The 17,465-nt window shown below is 36.5% G+C and overlaps 2 protein-coding genes across 3 annotated transcripts in view; one reads left to right on the top strand and one right to left on the bottom strand.

Moving 5' to 3' along the window:
* Positions 1–17,465, bottom strand: part of LOC129743836 (probable serine/threonine-protein kinase DDB_G0282963) — a 378,781-nt gene that overhangs the window by 325,101 nt on the left and 36,215 nt on the right. The gene's annotated exons all lie outside the window — the stretch shown is intronic.
* On the top strand, positions 3,827–13,616 carry LOC129743838 (protein lifeguard 1-like). Its single transcript, XM_055736050.1, has 4 exons — positions 3,827–3,888; positions 3,952–4,069; positions 4,143–4,391; positions 13,170–13,616. Exons 2-4 carry the CDS (start codon positions 3,965–3,967, stop codon positions 13,527–13,529), a joined length of 714 nt encoding a protein of 237 aa, XP_055592025.1. The 5' UTR covers positions 3,827–3,888; positions 3,952–3,964; the 3' UTR covers positions 13,530–13,616.

Genomic DNA, 17,465 nt, shown 5'->3' with positions numbered 1-17,465 from the left:
CCGTGTCAAACTTGATTCTATTTGCTCAATTACTTCCCCAGTTATACCAAAAAAAATACTTGAGATCCCTCCCCACATCCTGTGTACTCCCTGGAAAAGGAGTGGTGTTTCAAACAATCATAGAACAATTTTTCGTACCCTAATGATTTCCCATGTCGTATTGTATTAGGTTCCATTTGTTAGATAAGTTCCTGGTTTATGCACAACAATTGTATTGGAGCCTTCCTTTTCCCTAACTTTATTCCCAATCGAAGGAAAAAGGAGTCTCAAATAAGCATATAATAATTTCTCGCATCCAATTGACTTCCCACGCCAAATTTCGTTCCATTTCCTTGATAAGCTCTAAACTTATGCGAAAAATGATAAAGGAACCCTTCTCTCTACTTTTTATCACAACTCTGGAAGGAGGGAGGGGTACCAAATATTCATAGAAACATTAGTCGTACTAAAATACCCTACCATGCCAAAATTGGTTTAATTTGCTCGAACAGTGCTCCTATGCAAACATTTGCCCTTTTTTGAGAGACCCCCTCCCCCTGTCCAGTGAGAGGCAGGGGTCTCAATCCATAATAGGAACCTTCCCAGTCCTCAAAAGCACCAACAGTTTCGAGTAAATATGTTCAGTAGTTTCTGAGTCTATAGGGAACAGACAGACAGACAGAAATTCCTTTTTTTATATACACAGATAAGATATTTGAATAAGAGACAATAAATAGAAGAGCTTAATACTGATCCGGTTAAAAATATGATATGTACAAAATAATATCGTGGCCAAGCATGGAAAAAATCGCATCGAAGTTCGATTAATCGGTGGTGCATTCGTTCAGTTCTAACTGCCAATCAAAGCAATCGGGAATGGAAAAGTTCACACACCAAAATGAACGCTAACGATTGTAATCAGTGATGTCAACCTTCCAGATTTTCTCTGGATCTTCCAGACTTTTCGAACTTTTGCCAGACATTTTTTAGGTTTCCGGACTTTCAGACTTTTGTAATTTCTTCCAGACATTTCCAGACTTTTGAGTTTCGACATGAATTTTCTGACAAAACAGTCGAAATTCAAAATTTTCGTTGCAAAATGGCAAGAAAAGAATCGAATTAGTAATTGAAGAGTGAGGAATGCCACGAAGATGGTTTTAAAACAGGATGTAAAGCATAAAACGTAGTACCGCCGACATCACCAATAGTCTCAGGCATTGATAGCACAGTTGATAGTGTATAGAATGTATGATTATTATGAAGTAATGAGTGTTATTCCCTAGAATGCAATATTGCGATCTCGCGACCAAAAAAAGGTCATCACCTGTAAAGAGTTCGCCATCCAGACTTTTCCAGACTTTTCCAGACATTTTCAGACATCTTTTCAATATCTTTCTATGATTGTAATCCATCGTTCGGGATTACAATCATAGAAAGATATTGAAAAAAAATGTCTGAAAATGTCTGGAAAAGTCTGGAAAGTCTGGAAAAGTCTGAATGGCGAACATTGACAAGTTTCGGGTAAACAAACCGAACCACGACACATTCACCGCAGTAAACTGGATCGCTTTTTGTTTTCACCACGGATGTTTGAATTGATCCGCAAATGATTGACAAACACAATCACCAAACGATTGCAATCGCGATTGTATTGGCGAATGTTCCGCAAAGGAACTTTCCGGAAAAGGATTAAGCCTTCCTTCAGAAATAGTGAAAAGCTGGATTCGGAAAAGTAACCTCGAATATTCTGAATGATAAGCCACCGAAGAAACAACAATTGAGCGTCGTAGATTAAAATTAAATATTTTAACTATAGAATTATACCATTGCAAAAAAAAAAACACAACTGTTTCCCTTATTTTCAAACGCTTGAAACTAGATTTGAAATAAAATAATTTGAATAACAAATTAAAGCTTATTTGTTATTCACACATAACATCAATATTTATGTGGAATTTATAATTTTCATGTGTCGTCAACAACTATGAAATATTTCATGAATAAATGTGTGACACATAATTTTCAAATGGTAGACAAATTGCAAATTCGGCCATTTCCAGTTGAATAGGACCCTGATGCACAGTTCCACGCAGCACAAGTTCCAAGCAGCAATACCGATGTGATTAGGAGATTTCCCACTCCAATGTAAGACTTGGACAAACGTAAGTCATCTTTCTTTAATCTTCTTTTTTAAGATGCTTGAGAAATAACTGCTAGAAGAATTTCCTCAAATCACATGCCAATAAGTTTAATAAGTAGTATTTTTTATTAAGTAGAGTCTTAATATATTATCATTTTAGAAATCAAGTGCTTGCAGCAAATTAGCATAAATTAGCGAAAGTTAGAACAAAATAAGTCAAGTTTTAAGATAAAACAAATCAAGTTGCGAAATGGCGTTTGCGCCAAAAAAGTAATGCAAAAGGTCGTAAGTACTTGTTCATCCGAACATTTAAATTTATGCCTATATCTCGCTCACAGGTAAATTTCTCATCTATTTTTGTATCGCATTTCAAATTTTAAGACAATTCTGAGTCACATTTGAAATACAAGCTTTAAAAATGTGTTACAAAACTTCAGCAGACATTTTCTCGAAACAACTCGGGCAGCTCATACGTCCTAATCAAAACAAACTCTAGCATAGATTTAATAAAATTTGATTGAAACTACTTATGATGAACGGTATTCGTTATATTTAAATCCTATGGTAAATGTTTAACAACAGCTTTCTCAATGCTTAGCTCCATTTTAACTCTCACTCATTCTTCTAAATATTGTCGTCTCACTACATTGCGATGCTTACGAAAAGATATTGTCACTGCAACTCCACCAAGAAGCGGGGTGATAATTGCTCCGATATGTGTTGCAAATGCCACAGTCAAATTACGAAATAGACCTCGACTCTAAAGCAATGTGCATCGTTTGAATCAGTTTAGGGACAGCAACAAAAAACGGTCCTCGTCCACGTGCCACTCACTTGCGACGACACGGAGCTTCCACGAGTCTGCTGCAAGAGTTTACTGAAAAAAATTATTCACTGCATGTGCTGCTTAGGGTGATTCAGGTTTTTTAAATATAAAAAAACAAGGTTTTTCGAAAGACTCAAAACAAATTTTTGAAAGTTTTCAAGCCTTGACATCACTGAGAGAAGAGTTTTTCAGAAAAATATTACAACTTTTTCGGTTATGTTATAACATTCAAAATAGAATTCATTCTTAAGCTTGGTAGATTCGAAAGTCCTAAAACCGATTGCACTTTCTAGTACGCTTGGCAAACTTTAACGTCATCAGCCATGCTTTCAGCCGTAATGATGCTGACTTCTTTGGTAGAAAAAAAAAACCCATCGCACAGATGCTAATAGACACAAAATACATTCATCCATCCATCTATCGATGGAAAAGTGCTCTCCAGTTCTTCGAAAGCTTTTATGGGGAGGAAGCGGACGTATTTATTAAAAAATAATATTGAGTGCCTGCAAAGATGTCACTTCGAGTCGGGTTTGAAACATCGTCTGATTGCACCATTTCTCTAGCCCGCCAAGAAGTTTGTCAATGAACGACGATGATGTCGAACCTCTAACTAAATATGTATGACTAAATATGTCGCATCGTTTGCCGCGCGCCAAATCGTATACATATGTTTGCGTGCGTGTAATAATCTTCGCGCGCGCTTCATTTGCATTTTTTTACCCTTGGCCAAAGCAAATCGCCTCAAGGGGGAGTCTCGAGAAATTACCTAATCTCCTTCTAATATTGGTAAACGTAATTATCGGGGAACGAGTTTTTCCAGATAGAGTTGAGATTATTTAGCGTGTAGGTTTCGATGCTCTGAAGATTTTGATCAAAGTAGCTCAGCGATCCTAATTTTTTATATTTACAAACATCCTTCAACAAACTTCCTGCCGTTGATAAGGTACTTGATAACATTTTTGTAGAAAATATGCATACCAGATTCTTTTAACAAAAATATTTTCAGGACCTCGTGAGAAATGGCTTCTTACGGAACGTATGACCCTGAAGGTCTAAGGATTTTCAACTTTGAGGAAAAATCTGTAAGGCATGCCTTCATACGAAAAGTCTACTCAATATTAACGGTAAGATTAAAGAAAAATCTACTAAATTACATTTTACAAAAACTATCCCTTAACATATTTCAACTACAAACAGATCCAGTTGGGCCTCACCTTTGCAGTGATTTGTCTGTTCCTGTTTCATGCCCCGACCCGGAAGTGGTTCTTCGAGCGCCCGGAGCTGTTCTGGATCGCGCTCGGTATTTCGCTGGTGATGATAATTGCGCTGGCCTGCTGTGAAAGTGTCCGGCGTCAGGTGCCGCTCAATTTTATATGCCTGTTCGTTTTCACCCTGGCCGAGGCGCTGCTGCTGGGAACGCTTTGCGTGCGGTTTAGCAGGGATGAGGTACGTATTTGGTTAGTAAGCATTTTGAGTTGAGAATCTGATAAATTTTCAGATATTTGGAAACCTTTAACGAGAAACTTCAAAAATGTTCAGAAGTTGTTTTTTAGCGTCCTCAAAAATTAAAACAGGGGATATAAAGGTGTAAAGAGCACCCTGAGTGAACTGGAGACCCCTCTTTCCTAAGGAAGTACCTATTTTCTTAAATAGATTTTCACGAGGAACAGTTTTGTAGTTCCTATAGTATTAATTTTTCAGCCCAAAAGAAATCTCCTTATCATCTTTACAGAAATATTAGAAAAAACAAACTAGGTTGTCAAGTAATGAAAAAATATGAATTTTTGAACACCTGAAAATAAGCTCTTTTGATCGAATTATTTTAATCTATAATGCACCCACTACAACATGATGTCAAGGTAGCCGAATTCACAGAAAAAACTGTAATCTCACAGAATTTGTACAAATTGTTATCACATAATCTGTGTCACAGAATACAGAACTTTCAGAATATTCACAGATTTCACAGGGTTTTTTTTTTATTTTGTACGTTTTTCCAAAACTTTAATTTTTGATGTCAATAAAAATTCCGGATTTCTAAGTTTAGATTAGAAAAAAAATTAGATAAGTAAGGTTCATTTATTTTGCTGAAGTAAAATATGTTGTTTGGTTTTGATCACCGCACTTTTCTATGGTTTTCTTTGATTGTTAATTGCTGTTTTTTTTTTTGGCTCGGCTGACTAGGAGCATCTTCTTGACGTCGATTTCAAATATTAAGAGACGACCGTTAGGGAAACACGCGGCAAAAGAAGTTGTGAGTTTCGAGATAGTTTTTTGAAAATATTGTAAAATTTATTACTTTCTATCTATTTTAAACACAGTTTTTCTGAAGATGGCTGAAGATCAGTAGGCCGAAACGTAAAAAAACAGCAGTTTTAATTTTGTCCTAAATAAATCACCGAAAAATTATCAATCAAAGAAAACCAATGAAGTAAAATATGAAAAAGACATAATTTTCATGAATTTTTGATGAAACATAAGAAAATATTGTCACAAAAAACTATCACAGAATTTTAGGGTGAAATTACAGAAAGTCAGAATTTTAATTGCCAAAACAAAGATTATTTTTCGGCAACCTACAGTCAATTTTCAAAGGCGTTTTTACTTCTACTTGTTGACTCGAGGCGAACGGAGCACCATTGATCGGGGCACGATGAGCATTTTCGGTCTTAGAATCAAGCAGCATATGCAAATCGATGAATTCAACTGAATTATACTGCCGTGATATGACGAAGTGACGAATAAACCATTTTGTGTTTTCGTCAATAAAAGCGATTTTCTCTTTTAGCTTAATATTCATTACTCCAGGATTTTTAACGAAATATAATCTGTACAATCTGTTCTCAAATGAATCTAAAATATAGCCTTTCGGATTACAACTTTGTTTTAACGATTATACGCCGAAGTGACTAATGTCCTACAAACTTTGGTAGTTAGTAGGCTTGTGCGAACTTCCGAATCAAAGAAATAGAACTATTTTTGCTATTTTATCAACTTATTCAAGCATATTCGAGCGATGAGGTGGGAATTTTTGCAGATATCGGAGAGTTTGAAGAGATGTTGGGAATAATAAATTGGAAATGAAATATTTCATCGATAAGAACAAAATAACTATACCTACTTAAAATTTGTTTGAATATCCACCAACTGCGAACGTACCAAAACCAACAAAATAAAAACAGGCTGCAAAAGCGCGAAAAAATATATGCCAAGGCGATGAGTCCTCCACTTAACTACAAAGAATTTTGGGAGATGCTCGACGAAAGAATGTATCTTGAAGAATTTTAACTGATTAAAATTGTGCTTTTATTCAATAAACAAATTTATCGTAATTAATGCACAACATTTTTTTTAGTACATTTATTTAACGAGGGTATGTTACATAAGTTTTCACCCTTAATGCACAACATTTCATTTTAATTTAATCTGACAATATTTTCTATATGAGATCATTGCGCACTAACGAATGATTTTAACCCTTCATTTCATAATATTTTATATTTTCCATATTTGTAAAATGTATTGATTTTCGCAAATTTGCTTCTTTTATGCCGTCATCAAACAACTCCACACTCAAAGTACTTCAGCGTGAAATTAATTTGCTGAAAAATGTAAAAATATATAAATTTGTATAAATTCACATATCTAATTTAAAAAAATAAAAAATGAGCGCCTTAAAAAAATTTAAAATTATTCTATATGGGATCCCCCCATTTACTAAGGTGGGAGGGGTTTCTTTTTTTTTTTTCAAAATATCATCATGTCAAGATAGGTATATGTCCTAAATTTTTTGATAATCGCTTCAAAATTAGAAGTACTGCTAGAGTTTTCCGTATCTCTCCCATGGATTAACGGATATTAGTCACATCGGCGTCAAAATGGCACATTCGTCACTTCGTTTTTCTTAATCTCCTCGAAAACTATATGGAATATCAAAAAGCTTTTCAGTACATTTGAAAGCTTTTAAAAAACTGTATAAAATGACGTCAAAAAGAAAAAACCGATAAAAATGGATGTTCGTCACTTCGTCATATCACGGCAGTATAGAGCATTCCTCTACAGTGATTGATTTTCAGCATCCGGCAAAAAATTTTAAAATGCATTTTTAAATATTTTTATCTTATTTTTCAAGTTTCAGTCCATTATGGAATAGACTTTTTAGTGTATTAGCCCTATTATAGCTGTTTTCTATAGTTAAAATAAGTGTCCTCCCAAAGATGGCCATTATGCCCTTATCTCTACTGCGATAGGAATAAATCCTGCTTTCGGTTAAAAAGTTCCGAACAAAGATGTGATACGCAAAACAAACCAACTATAATCCCTTTCACTTCTTATTGTAATCTTTGTTCTATTCCAGGATCTCAGGTTAACGATGAAGAAAACGTTTTTAATACCGAGTTTAACAAAGCATTGACATGGAAGCTCAACCAGATGTAAGCTACATTCAAAAGCATTAGAGAAAGTTTATATAGAGACATTGAGACTGATTCGCTGTTCGAATTATTTGGCTCTAGCTCACAGGAAATCAACACGCAGAACACGTTAAGCATACGCCGGAACCTTTTGGGTGCCCCGGATTATTGAAACACCTTTATTCGGAATATATCGTTATTCTGACAGGAAACATGAGTTACTAACGGATACTCTTCTATGGGTTATTGGAATAATGACGATTTCTTATAAAACAAGGCTTTGAGCCATTAGGTTCTTGCTTTTGGAAGTCGTTTTTGAGTAAGCTGTGGATCTATGAGGTTTTGTAAGGCTTTTATTATACTGTCACAATTTTGAATAGTATAATTACATTATACTATATACTAAGGTTGTCAAAAAATTTTTCCAGTCCCATCCGGGCCTAGTAATTCCGGGCATTTAAAAAAAAAACCTGGTAAAATCCGGGCATGGATTTCAATTTTTGAAATCCAAACACCGGGCAAAAATCGGGCAAAATTTATGTGTTATTATTTATAAAAGCAAAAATAAAGCAAAAAAAAAAATTTTATTGATGTAATTGAAGACTTCCAAAAAGTTTTTGGAACACTTAAATATTTAAAGGTTTATAAAAGTAAATCAGCGAAATGATTTGAAATAACCCTTGAAAATTTCCATACCGTTAATCGATTTTGCTGAAACTTACTCAAAAACTTTGATTTTTTTTTTGGTTTCTTTGTAAAAATTGTGAAAAAATCAGGGCAATATCCGGACTTTTTTCACGATATAAGGGCAACCGGGCCGGACCGGACTTTCTCGAAATTTTGCATCAAATATCCGGGCAAACCCGGATAAATCCGGGCAATCTGGCAACCTTATTATATACATTTCAACATTTATGTGGAGGTGCAAGGACGATTTTACCGGTAAGTTTGCATTTAGTTACCTTTTTGAAGATCTTTTTATACATTCCCGGTCAGATTTTAATGGCAAAAAACCTAACTTTGCTATCAAGCCTTGAAAGAAAAATTTGGTATCATTTTGCCTGAATAACGGTGTACAATGCCAAATGTTGGGTCTAACTTTTCATATTCGCCTCAAATATGCCTGAAACCTCAATGATGTCTTCTTAAACCAACAACGATTGAAAACGAATTTTGAGGGCATAATGATACCACTTTTAGGATTAACTCGCAGCCAAATCCCTTTTACGAAAAGCTGACAAAACGAAGTATCATTTAACTTTCAATAAAACCAAAAATTGGCATAGCTGTGCTGTGGTATTTGTGAAATTCATCAAAAGAAATGATATCTTAGTGAAGCATTGTTTTGCTATCAATTATAATTATACTCATTTTGGTTTCAATTAACTATCATCAAGAACATTTTGGGCGCCCAAATGATTCCTAGTTTGACCATTTTAAAAAAATCAAAACCAAATAATCATTTTGATTATATTTTGCTATCGATAAAGGCATCGAAGTCTGCGAAGCAATCAACTACTCTATACTTCTAGACCGATAGAACTTGACTCAGAAAGCGAGAGAGAAGTGATTTTTTTTAAAATAGCATACTGTAATGTTTTATCCCTTCGGAAAACAATTGAAAATTTTCTTATACATAATTGTATATGTGTTGCTTGTACTCTGCGAGCTGATCCAAGAGAGTAAGAATCTATTGCATCATGCCCTCATCATCATGCATTACAAAGTGTGATATCATGAAGCGATTTGATGAACATGTAGGTTAGGCTGGCAATGGATGTATGTATCTATGAAATTTCATGTTCGAATTTTGAAAACCGACGATATACATTTTGTATTAGGTTGGCCCAAAAACTGACAGACGTAAAATTTCAGGTAAGTCGATATTGATTTAGGGGTTCCCTAAAGAGCTTAAAGTTTCGGATTTTTTACCTTCAAGATTTACCAAAGGAATTCCGTGGAATATATTTTTTTAATTTTTATGACAAATAACTAAGAAATTCATGAAACGTTGTTATCTGGTGTTATCTCGAAAAACAACTGGGCAGAAATCGGCTTTCTGGGACTACCGGCGGGTGCCCCCCCCCCCCTTTCGGGATTTAAGAGGCTCGTAAGCCGAAACTTTGAGCGTTTTGAGGCAACCTTAAAACGAGTCTGATTGAGCTGAAATTTTACACAAGTCAGTTTTTTGATCCTATCTACAAAATGTATTTTGTCAGTTTGCGAAATTTGACATGACCCTTTTGGCTGCCACCCTAATTAAGGTAACTGTAGGTATGAAACGAAAATCAAAAAAAACTCAGCAAAACAAGAATAACCTTTACGGCGTCATTAATGCTTGGTGGTGCCTTTCAACGGAAACAGCTTCAGTTCGAGTTATAGCTTAATCGTTGCATTTGATCAAGGCTTCCGTTCAGAACACCAGGATAGGAGTTAAACTACTTTTGAGTTTCAGAACCCCCAAATCGTAACGAGAAACAAAATAAGGTCGTAGGTAACCTGAACTTCAACCAGAAAGTCCTTAGTTCGAAAAGCGATTTTTACTTAAAGAGTGTCCACGATGAAATTGCCACACTATGAAATTGCTCTAATTTTTTAACCATTGCACAGTGGTCAAAAATGCGAAAAACGTGATCGTTGCTCATAACTTTTCTAGTTCACATTTTAGGTTATTACTTTGTGTCTTCGGCTTCGGAGAAGTTTGTCAGTAAAATCAACTCTATAATAAAAAACACATCTTATTTTCTGATTAATCTCCCTACAAGGGAGATAAAAATTCTAACTTCTGTATTCTAGGTTTTAGCTCTTTGATGTCTTGGACAAACTTATTTAAAGTCAAATTTAATACAACTCAAATTTAATCAACTTAGTCTAAGATGACAAGTTTCTGAAATAATTATTCTCCGACCTATAGGCTAAATAAGAAACATAACCTCTAAAAATTAGTTTATAAATGATAACTTTTTTAAGTTATTTGTAAGCATAGTAATATGTCGCACAAAGTTGTTGGTCTTATTTAAATACACCACTTTGTTGAACATTTCAAGTTTGTAAAATGTGATACTGCAGAGCTAAGTTGAAAAGATTACCGAAATAGAGCTTTTTCCACGCCTAATATTACAAAATGCGGGCAACATCGGGCAGCCCGCTTTAGATGCAAATTAATGTCAAAGATTTCGTCTACTGATTTTTAGAGGTTAAATTTCTTATTTAGCCTATAGCTCGGAGAATAATTATTTTAGAAACTTGACATCTGAGACTAAGTTGTATTAAATTTGATTTTAAACACGATTGTCCTAAACATCAAAGAGCTGAAACCATAAATACAGAAGTTAAAAATTTTATCTCACTTGTAGGGAGATTATTCCGAAAATAAGTTGTTTTTTTTTATAGAGCTGATTTTACTGACAAACTTCTCCGAATACACCAATAACCTAAAAAATGAATCTTAAAACGTTACAAGCAACGATCACGTTTTTCGTATTTTTTTTACCACTGTACCCGTTGGGTAGAATTTAATGAAAATTTGGGTAGATTTAGTTCATAGTGCATTGTTTACATCCTGCAAGATTAAGCGGTTCTAGGAACGATTGACCATCGATCGGAAGCCCAGAAGTGAAGAAAAAAGTATTTCGTACACCAAAAACACCAAAAATCACAACCGCGTAGTTGGAGCCTTGAACGGGATGTGGCTAAGAAGCTGCACCTATGCCGAAGTTTTGTCCAGAAGCCCAAAACTAAGGCTGGGCTTTGAACGTTCAAGGTACCTAGGGGCCTAATCGCGACGAGAAGCAGAACAAGTCCGCCAAAACCCGTGCCAGAAAGTTGTATCTCAACATGCTGACGAAAGTTGAATGCTGCATCATGGACGACGAAACATATATGAAGGCCGACTTGAAACAGATCCCCGGCTACCTGTTTATCACGACCAAGGATAAGTTCAGCGTTCCGAAGCATGCTGCTTCCTCTCCTCAAGGCCCACAACGTCCCAACAATCTTCTGGTCAATTTCGTGTCGAAAATGTTCAACCCTCCCAACACTCCGGAGCTCCGCCCCATCGAGAAGTACTTGGCAATTATGAAGAAGCCAGTGATGGTAAATTTCGCCCGTCACGCTTGACCCGACTAGTTTTGTTTCATCAAACGACAGGCACTGTTCTCAATTGACGGAGCCTCACTACTCGCATGACGGATAAAGCACGACAACAATCAACATTTCTCCATCATCAACTGGCGAAGCTCCTACGCAAGGTCAAAATTTCTCCTGAGAGTGACTGGCAAATCTCTTCACCCTTCGATCGGCTGCTGACGGCAGGTACAACTAATTGAACGACTTGCTGGCAGAGAGCAACAATAGCAATAAAAAACCGAAAACGGGCTTGCTGGCGAAGCAACAATAATAATAAATTCTTTTCTATTCGTCTTCGGTCGTCTTCGGCTTGCTGGCAGGAGCAACAATAATAATAAATGCGTTTCTTTTTCGTCATCGGTCGTTTGAATGCGATTGCTTGACTAGGTTATTATTTTAGCTTCAAATGACTGGGGAATGAATGACTGACAAACGAAGTGACTGGTCGTTAAGGAACAGTCAATTGAGTTTGACGGACCAAGAGGCTTCACAGCCACATCTTCACGCCTCATGACGATGACTTTTGCCAAGCCTGGAAGCAGCACCTTCTTAAACGACTTAAGGTATTGAAGACAGTCGAGGAACTGAAGAAAGTATTGGTTTACATGGAAAAAACGGTTGATTCACAGGCTGTGCAGAATATTATGGCCGGGACTAAAGTCAAGGTGCGGGCATTTGCGTATGGACTGTAAATAAAATACGAGTAAAATGGTAAGTTTAAAAGTTATTTTTCAATCCCTGAAAATTTGATGGCAATCGGATGAAAACTCGAGATTTGCGAATCAATTTGTGTGTGGCAATTTCATCGTGGACATCCTTTATTCTACTTCACAGATGGAAAAATGTATTGCTACGCGCAGTGCTGCCAGATATACTGACATTCTTGTGAAAAGAATTATAAGAATTATATTAAATTTAGGAATTTTAAATAGGTTCGTTAATATTTAAGTTATGTTTTCCAATTCAACATATAAATATTTTTCATGTAGTTGTGATTAAACTGCATAAAATTTAAACAAATATTAAGCATGCTTAAAGATAAACGAACATTGATCTTTTTGCCCTACCAATATATGTTTATTGAAAAACGTTCAAAATAACAGAAAAATAATCGAATAAGCAAATTTTCCGTTGTGTGATGAATATCAAGACCAATGTTCATCATTGGAACAGATGCCAAGTAATTTTTTTTGCTGATAGATGCCGTAATTTCTTACGGGAAAAGTTGAAAAATGCGAGAAAAACTCCTAAAAAATTTTGTTAGCGTAATTCGTCAAACTTGACTAAGAAGGGCCACAAATATTTATAAACACATGGAAGTGTAAATTGAACAGACTGACATTTTCAGAAATGTTGAAAAATGTTTGTTTCGGGAAATACTGATGGTGGCGCATCTTGCCCGCTCTGCGCATTATGTACCCAGTTCCCCTAGGTACAGGGTTAGAATAGAATAGAATGGATTGAGAATCACATAGATTGTCATAAGAATACGTCATTTCTTTTTATTCATTGGAAGAAAGTAAAGTGAAAAGCCCAACCAGGGTTGCTAGATCACGTTTTTGCGTATCAATATTTTTTTCCTCGAAGCCTAAAACTTATATAAGAAATGTAACACATTGTTGGTATTACTATATCTTCATAATTCGATTATAAAAAGTGATCAAATACTACTTATTCTTTCCAGGTCATGATGGCAGTGGGCATAACGGCGCTCATCTGCTTTGCCCTAACGCTGTTCGCGATGCAGACCAAGATCGACTTCACCGTGATGGGTGGAGCGTTGCTCATTGGCCTGCTCTGTCTGCTGGTCATCGGCCTGGTGGGCATGTTCTTCCCGAGTAAGACGCTCCATGTGGTGTACGCCAGCTTGGGGGCGTTCCTGTTCAGCATGTACCTGATCTTCGATACCCAGCTGATGATGGGCGGCTCACATCGGTACAGCATTAGCCCGGATGAGTACATATTTGCCGCGCTGTCCCTTTATATCGATATCATCAACATTTTTATTTATATTCTGTCTCTGTTGGGAGCTTCGAACAACTAGGGGTTAAAATTGTCCAGTGTTTTAAATTAAAAATTTAGAGATAGCCTAGATTATTGACATTACAAACAGGTTCCCCAGAAAATTGTGTTTAATAAAATTACGCAAAATAAAAAAAAATCGGCGAAGCGAATTTACGCAATCCTAAGCGACGAATCGGTTACTGTAGGTCTTCGCAACTTAATCAATTTCCTCCGCGCATAGTTACATGTGTACATGCGTAACAATTTGTACTGTCCATTGAAGAAAGGCAAACAAAGATTAGATTCACTTTCAGTGAAGCATCATCGCACGCGTGTAAGCCGGGCGCATCTGCCATCGATTCCCGCGCTTCTCTACCTCCATTCAAAACAAACCGAGCGAGATCCGCTCCCCACGATCATCTATCTATATGTAGTAGGTCCAACGACGAAGATGATGCCGAGAGATGTCCAACAAGATGTCTATCATGCTTTTCTAATTAAGTCTCCCATTAGCAGTGGTGTTTGGCAAACAGAGGTGGTGTTTTACACTCCACTCATTCGGTCGTCTTACAACTTTGGGAAGTTTCGAGTAAGGCGGGGGTGCTTCTTCGGCAAGAGATGCGCGCCGAGGCATTAACACGCAATAGTTTCATTAAATGGTAATCATCTGCTGCTGATGATGATGTTTTCTCGTTACTCTGGAAGCTCTGAACCATCCAACCTTCCCCATTCTATTCGGTAGAAGTTAATCGAGTTGTTTTTCATTGAATTAATAGCGACACCATCCAAAAAAATGAACTCACAGCTGAACAAGAAAGAATATGGGAGCCAAACATGAACCATACCTTCTTACCGATTTTCACCGTTTTGTTCAACTGGCTTCGTGACCAAAACCGTTTTGTTTGTCTGATAGCTTGCTGCTTGCTCCCCGATAGGGTTAATGTGGATCATTTCGGTAAACATTTACCAACCAGATTAATTGGGTGCAGATCGGCTGAAGAATGCAGATAAATTAATCCACCCACGCAAGTGAGAAACAACCTTCAAGATCAAGACTATCACCCTTATTCTCGTTTTCGATCGAATACCATTCGTTCGAAAGTATGGGGATTTCGTATTCTTGTTTTCGTTCGAACGAATCAGAGCAGTTCGATCTTTCGAACATACACCCTTATTCTTGTTTACGGCGTATCTGACTTTCGTTCGAACGGATAGGGGAAAAGTTCATATAACGCCCCATGTGGCTAATACGCGCCACTCTTGTTCTGAAGAATCTGAAACATTTTAAGCCTGCAAAATATTACCAATTTGTTTTAAATGCTGTGATTGGTCATGGCAAGTATGAATTTTTCCTTAAAATGCCCCTGTGTCGTGATAATTTCACTATTTAGGTTTTTTTTCATTTCGATCTAAATTTCAAAACACTTTTAATAAGGCGTCACCAAGCAGAGAAAAACGAATAAGACAATATTTTCTGACACATCGATAGAGGAGAATCTAAATTATGATTTTATGCTAAAAAATCATACTGAACTCGCTAAGGTATGCTTTTCATGGGTATGTTCTATCACGGCCCATGCGCTCTTTATAACGCACCAATCGTAGTAGGCTGAAAATAGCATTAATTTTTCAAAAAGGCCAATTTTCATTGAAAATGAACAAAAAGTCTAAAATCATATTTGAGCGTTAATTCAGCCCAAAAAATCTATTTTTCATTTTTTGTTAAATTTCTATTAGTCCATTTTGATTTTCTTTTCAGTCTAAGTGTCTGTAAGTATTGGTGTGTTTTCGGTCTTCGGCTGCTCTCGGGTGTGTTCGGCTGCTAGGCGCGTATTGAATACACAGCGGCGCGTATTCGCAACACAGTTTTATTCTGTGGCTTTGAACATGGTTTTTAAAAATCATGTTTTTGAAGAAACTATAGCAATTTGAGTAATGAAAAATCATAGGAATTTGTAGAAAACACTTTTCTTCAACGATTACACCCATTTTTAACACAATTTGTACGTGGAATACATAGAAAATCAGCGATTCTCTTAGGTGGCGCATAATAGGGCATGTTCCCCTACTTTCGATCGAATTCGAAAGAGCTATTCTTGTTTTCGTTCGAATGCGATACGTTCGTTGTTGGTGTTACCCGATGAACTTCGAAATTTCTAGGCAACCCTTGGCAGGCAAATGACAGTTCTTGGCGTAAACATTTTTTTTTCTCTTGTGGAAATTTGTTCACCATCGAGCAACGAACGGAAAAATTTAGGATTTCACGAAAGAAAAGTGAATTTTAGAGGTGTGCTGGTTGATGGTTCCTTCCAGGTTGTGCTTATTCGGTGAATTAATGGAAAATTAGCAGTGGCTGGGGACTATACCGGCAACAAATTTTGCTCGTCAACAAAATGGAAAGCAGCAGCAACAAGCACCTTCCGACATCAATGCTGTTCGTTCAGCTGTGGCCTGTGTCCTCGATGGTCTCCGATCACAAAAATACCCCTAAATGCCCGACGGTAAAAATGATGGCTCTGCCGCTATTTGTATTGCTGTTCTGTTAAAAAACATCTCTGCTGGAAAAATAATTTATATACCGTTCAAATAAAAAAAGATGTAACATTCGTAAGATAAATTTCTTTTAATTCAAATCTCATTTTTTCGGAGTATGAAATTCGGTGATTTTCCCATAAAACTTATTTTCAACCGCTCTCAACTTCAAAAACGTTCCCGGTTCGCAACATCTGACTCGCGTTTGTTGGTTAGTAGTAAAAATACGTTCGATCGAAAACGAGAATGCAACCATTCGTTCGAACGAACAATGTTCGAAAGATCGAACTGTTCTCATTCGTTCGAACGAAAACAAGAATGCAAAATGGCAAAACTTTCGAACGAATGTCATTCGATCGAAAACGAGAATAAGGGTGATAGTTCGTTCGAACGAAATGTTGCATTCTCGTTTTCGATCGAACGTATTTTTTCTATCAGCTAACAAACGCAAGTAAAATCCTGCGAACAGTGAGCGTTTGGGAAAAAGTGTATAACGTTTACATCGGTGGCAAAATTTCTAATTGGCTCAAATGGAAACAAAATTTATTGGGAAAAATTCTAATCTGCTTCGGTTTAAAATAATTAAGTTTTGTGGATTATGATAGATCAATTTTTTATTCAAATTTATTTACTTGGCACTTTTCATCTTAACAGAGTTATTCCAGCAGTAGCAGCAGCAGAACTGCTGCCACATTTTTGCATTAAGGTCACCTGCGGTAGTTCATCGATGGATGTTGTCAGCATTTTGACTGCCGTTAGTTGCTGCTGATAACGATGACGGGAAACATTTGTTACCGGAATCAACTTCTTGGGCGCCATGGGATGTTTTGAATTCTCTGGTTGCTATCCTGACCATCTTCTGGTGACTGGGGAGATAGGTTGAACCGATCATTTCACTCTTGAATTTCGACATGAAAAAAAAAACGGTGCACAGGGGACAAAACGAAAAAACTTAAAACGCACTCGGAACTGTCGTCCTTTCTTCCGTTTTTTTCGGTACCGACCGATTTTCTAAAGTTTTCCGTCCGAGTAATCAAATTTAGAAAAAAAAAATAAAATCACAATTCGACTAGAAAAGCAATTGTTTTCATTAATTTTCTGACAAGGAACGTCATTTTGACCAATCAGAGTGCTTTGATTTTTCGAACTTGATCTGGTAACACCAACATCAAACGTATCGCATTCGAACGAAAACAAGAATAGCTTTTTCGAATTCGATCGAAAGTATCCGTTCGAACGAACGACAGATACGCCGTAAACAAGAATAAGGGTGTATATGCAAAAAAGCGATAATTGGTCGATAAAAAAAGTTATCCAAATGGGATGTGACATTACTGTGCCGCTTTTAAAGTACATTTCTGCTGGGAAAAGGTTTATTAATCACAAGTGCCATGGCCTAAACTTTTGGCTCATTATGTTTCTGATGAGATTTTTTTAAATATCG

Source organism: Uranotaenia lowii, chromosome 2 (genome assembly GCF_029784155.1).
Source record: "Uranotaenia lowii strain MFRU-FL chromosome 2, ASM2978415v1, whole genome shotgun sequence".
NCBI lineage: Eukaryota > Metazoa > Arthropoda > Insecta > Diptera > Culicidae > Uranotaenia > Uranotaenia lowii.
Note: the sequence above shows the minus strand (reverse complement) of the source record. Positions and strands in the feature narration are given on the sequence as shown.

Bases quoted from the DNA above. Each gene is read 5' to 3' on its own strand.
- LOC129743838 (XM_055736050.1), top strand. From the start codon at position 3,965: ATGGCTTCTTACGGAACGTATGACCCTGAAGGTCTAAGGATTTTCAAC. The intron at 4,070-4,142 runs GTAAGATTAAAG...AACTACAAACAG, and splicing joins AAGTCTACTCAATATTAACG to ATCCAGTTGGGCCTCACCTT. The intron at 4,392-13,169 runs GTACGTATTTGG...TATTCTTTCCAG, and splicing joins TGCGGTTTAGCAGGGATGAG to GTCATGATGGCAGTGGGCAT.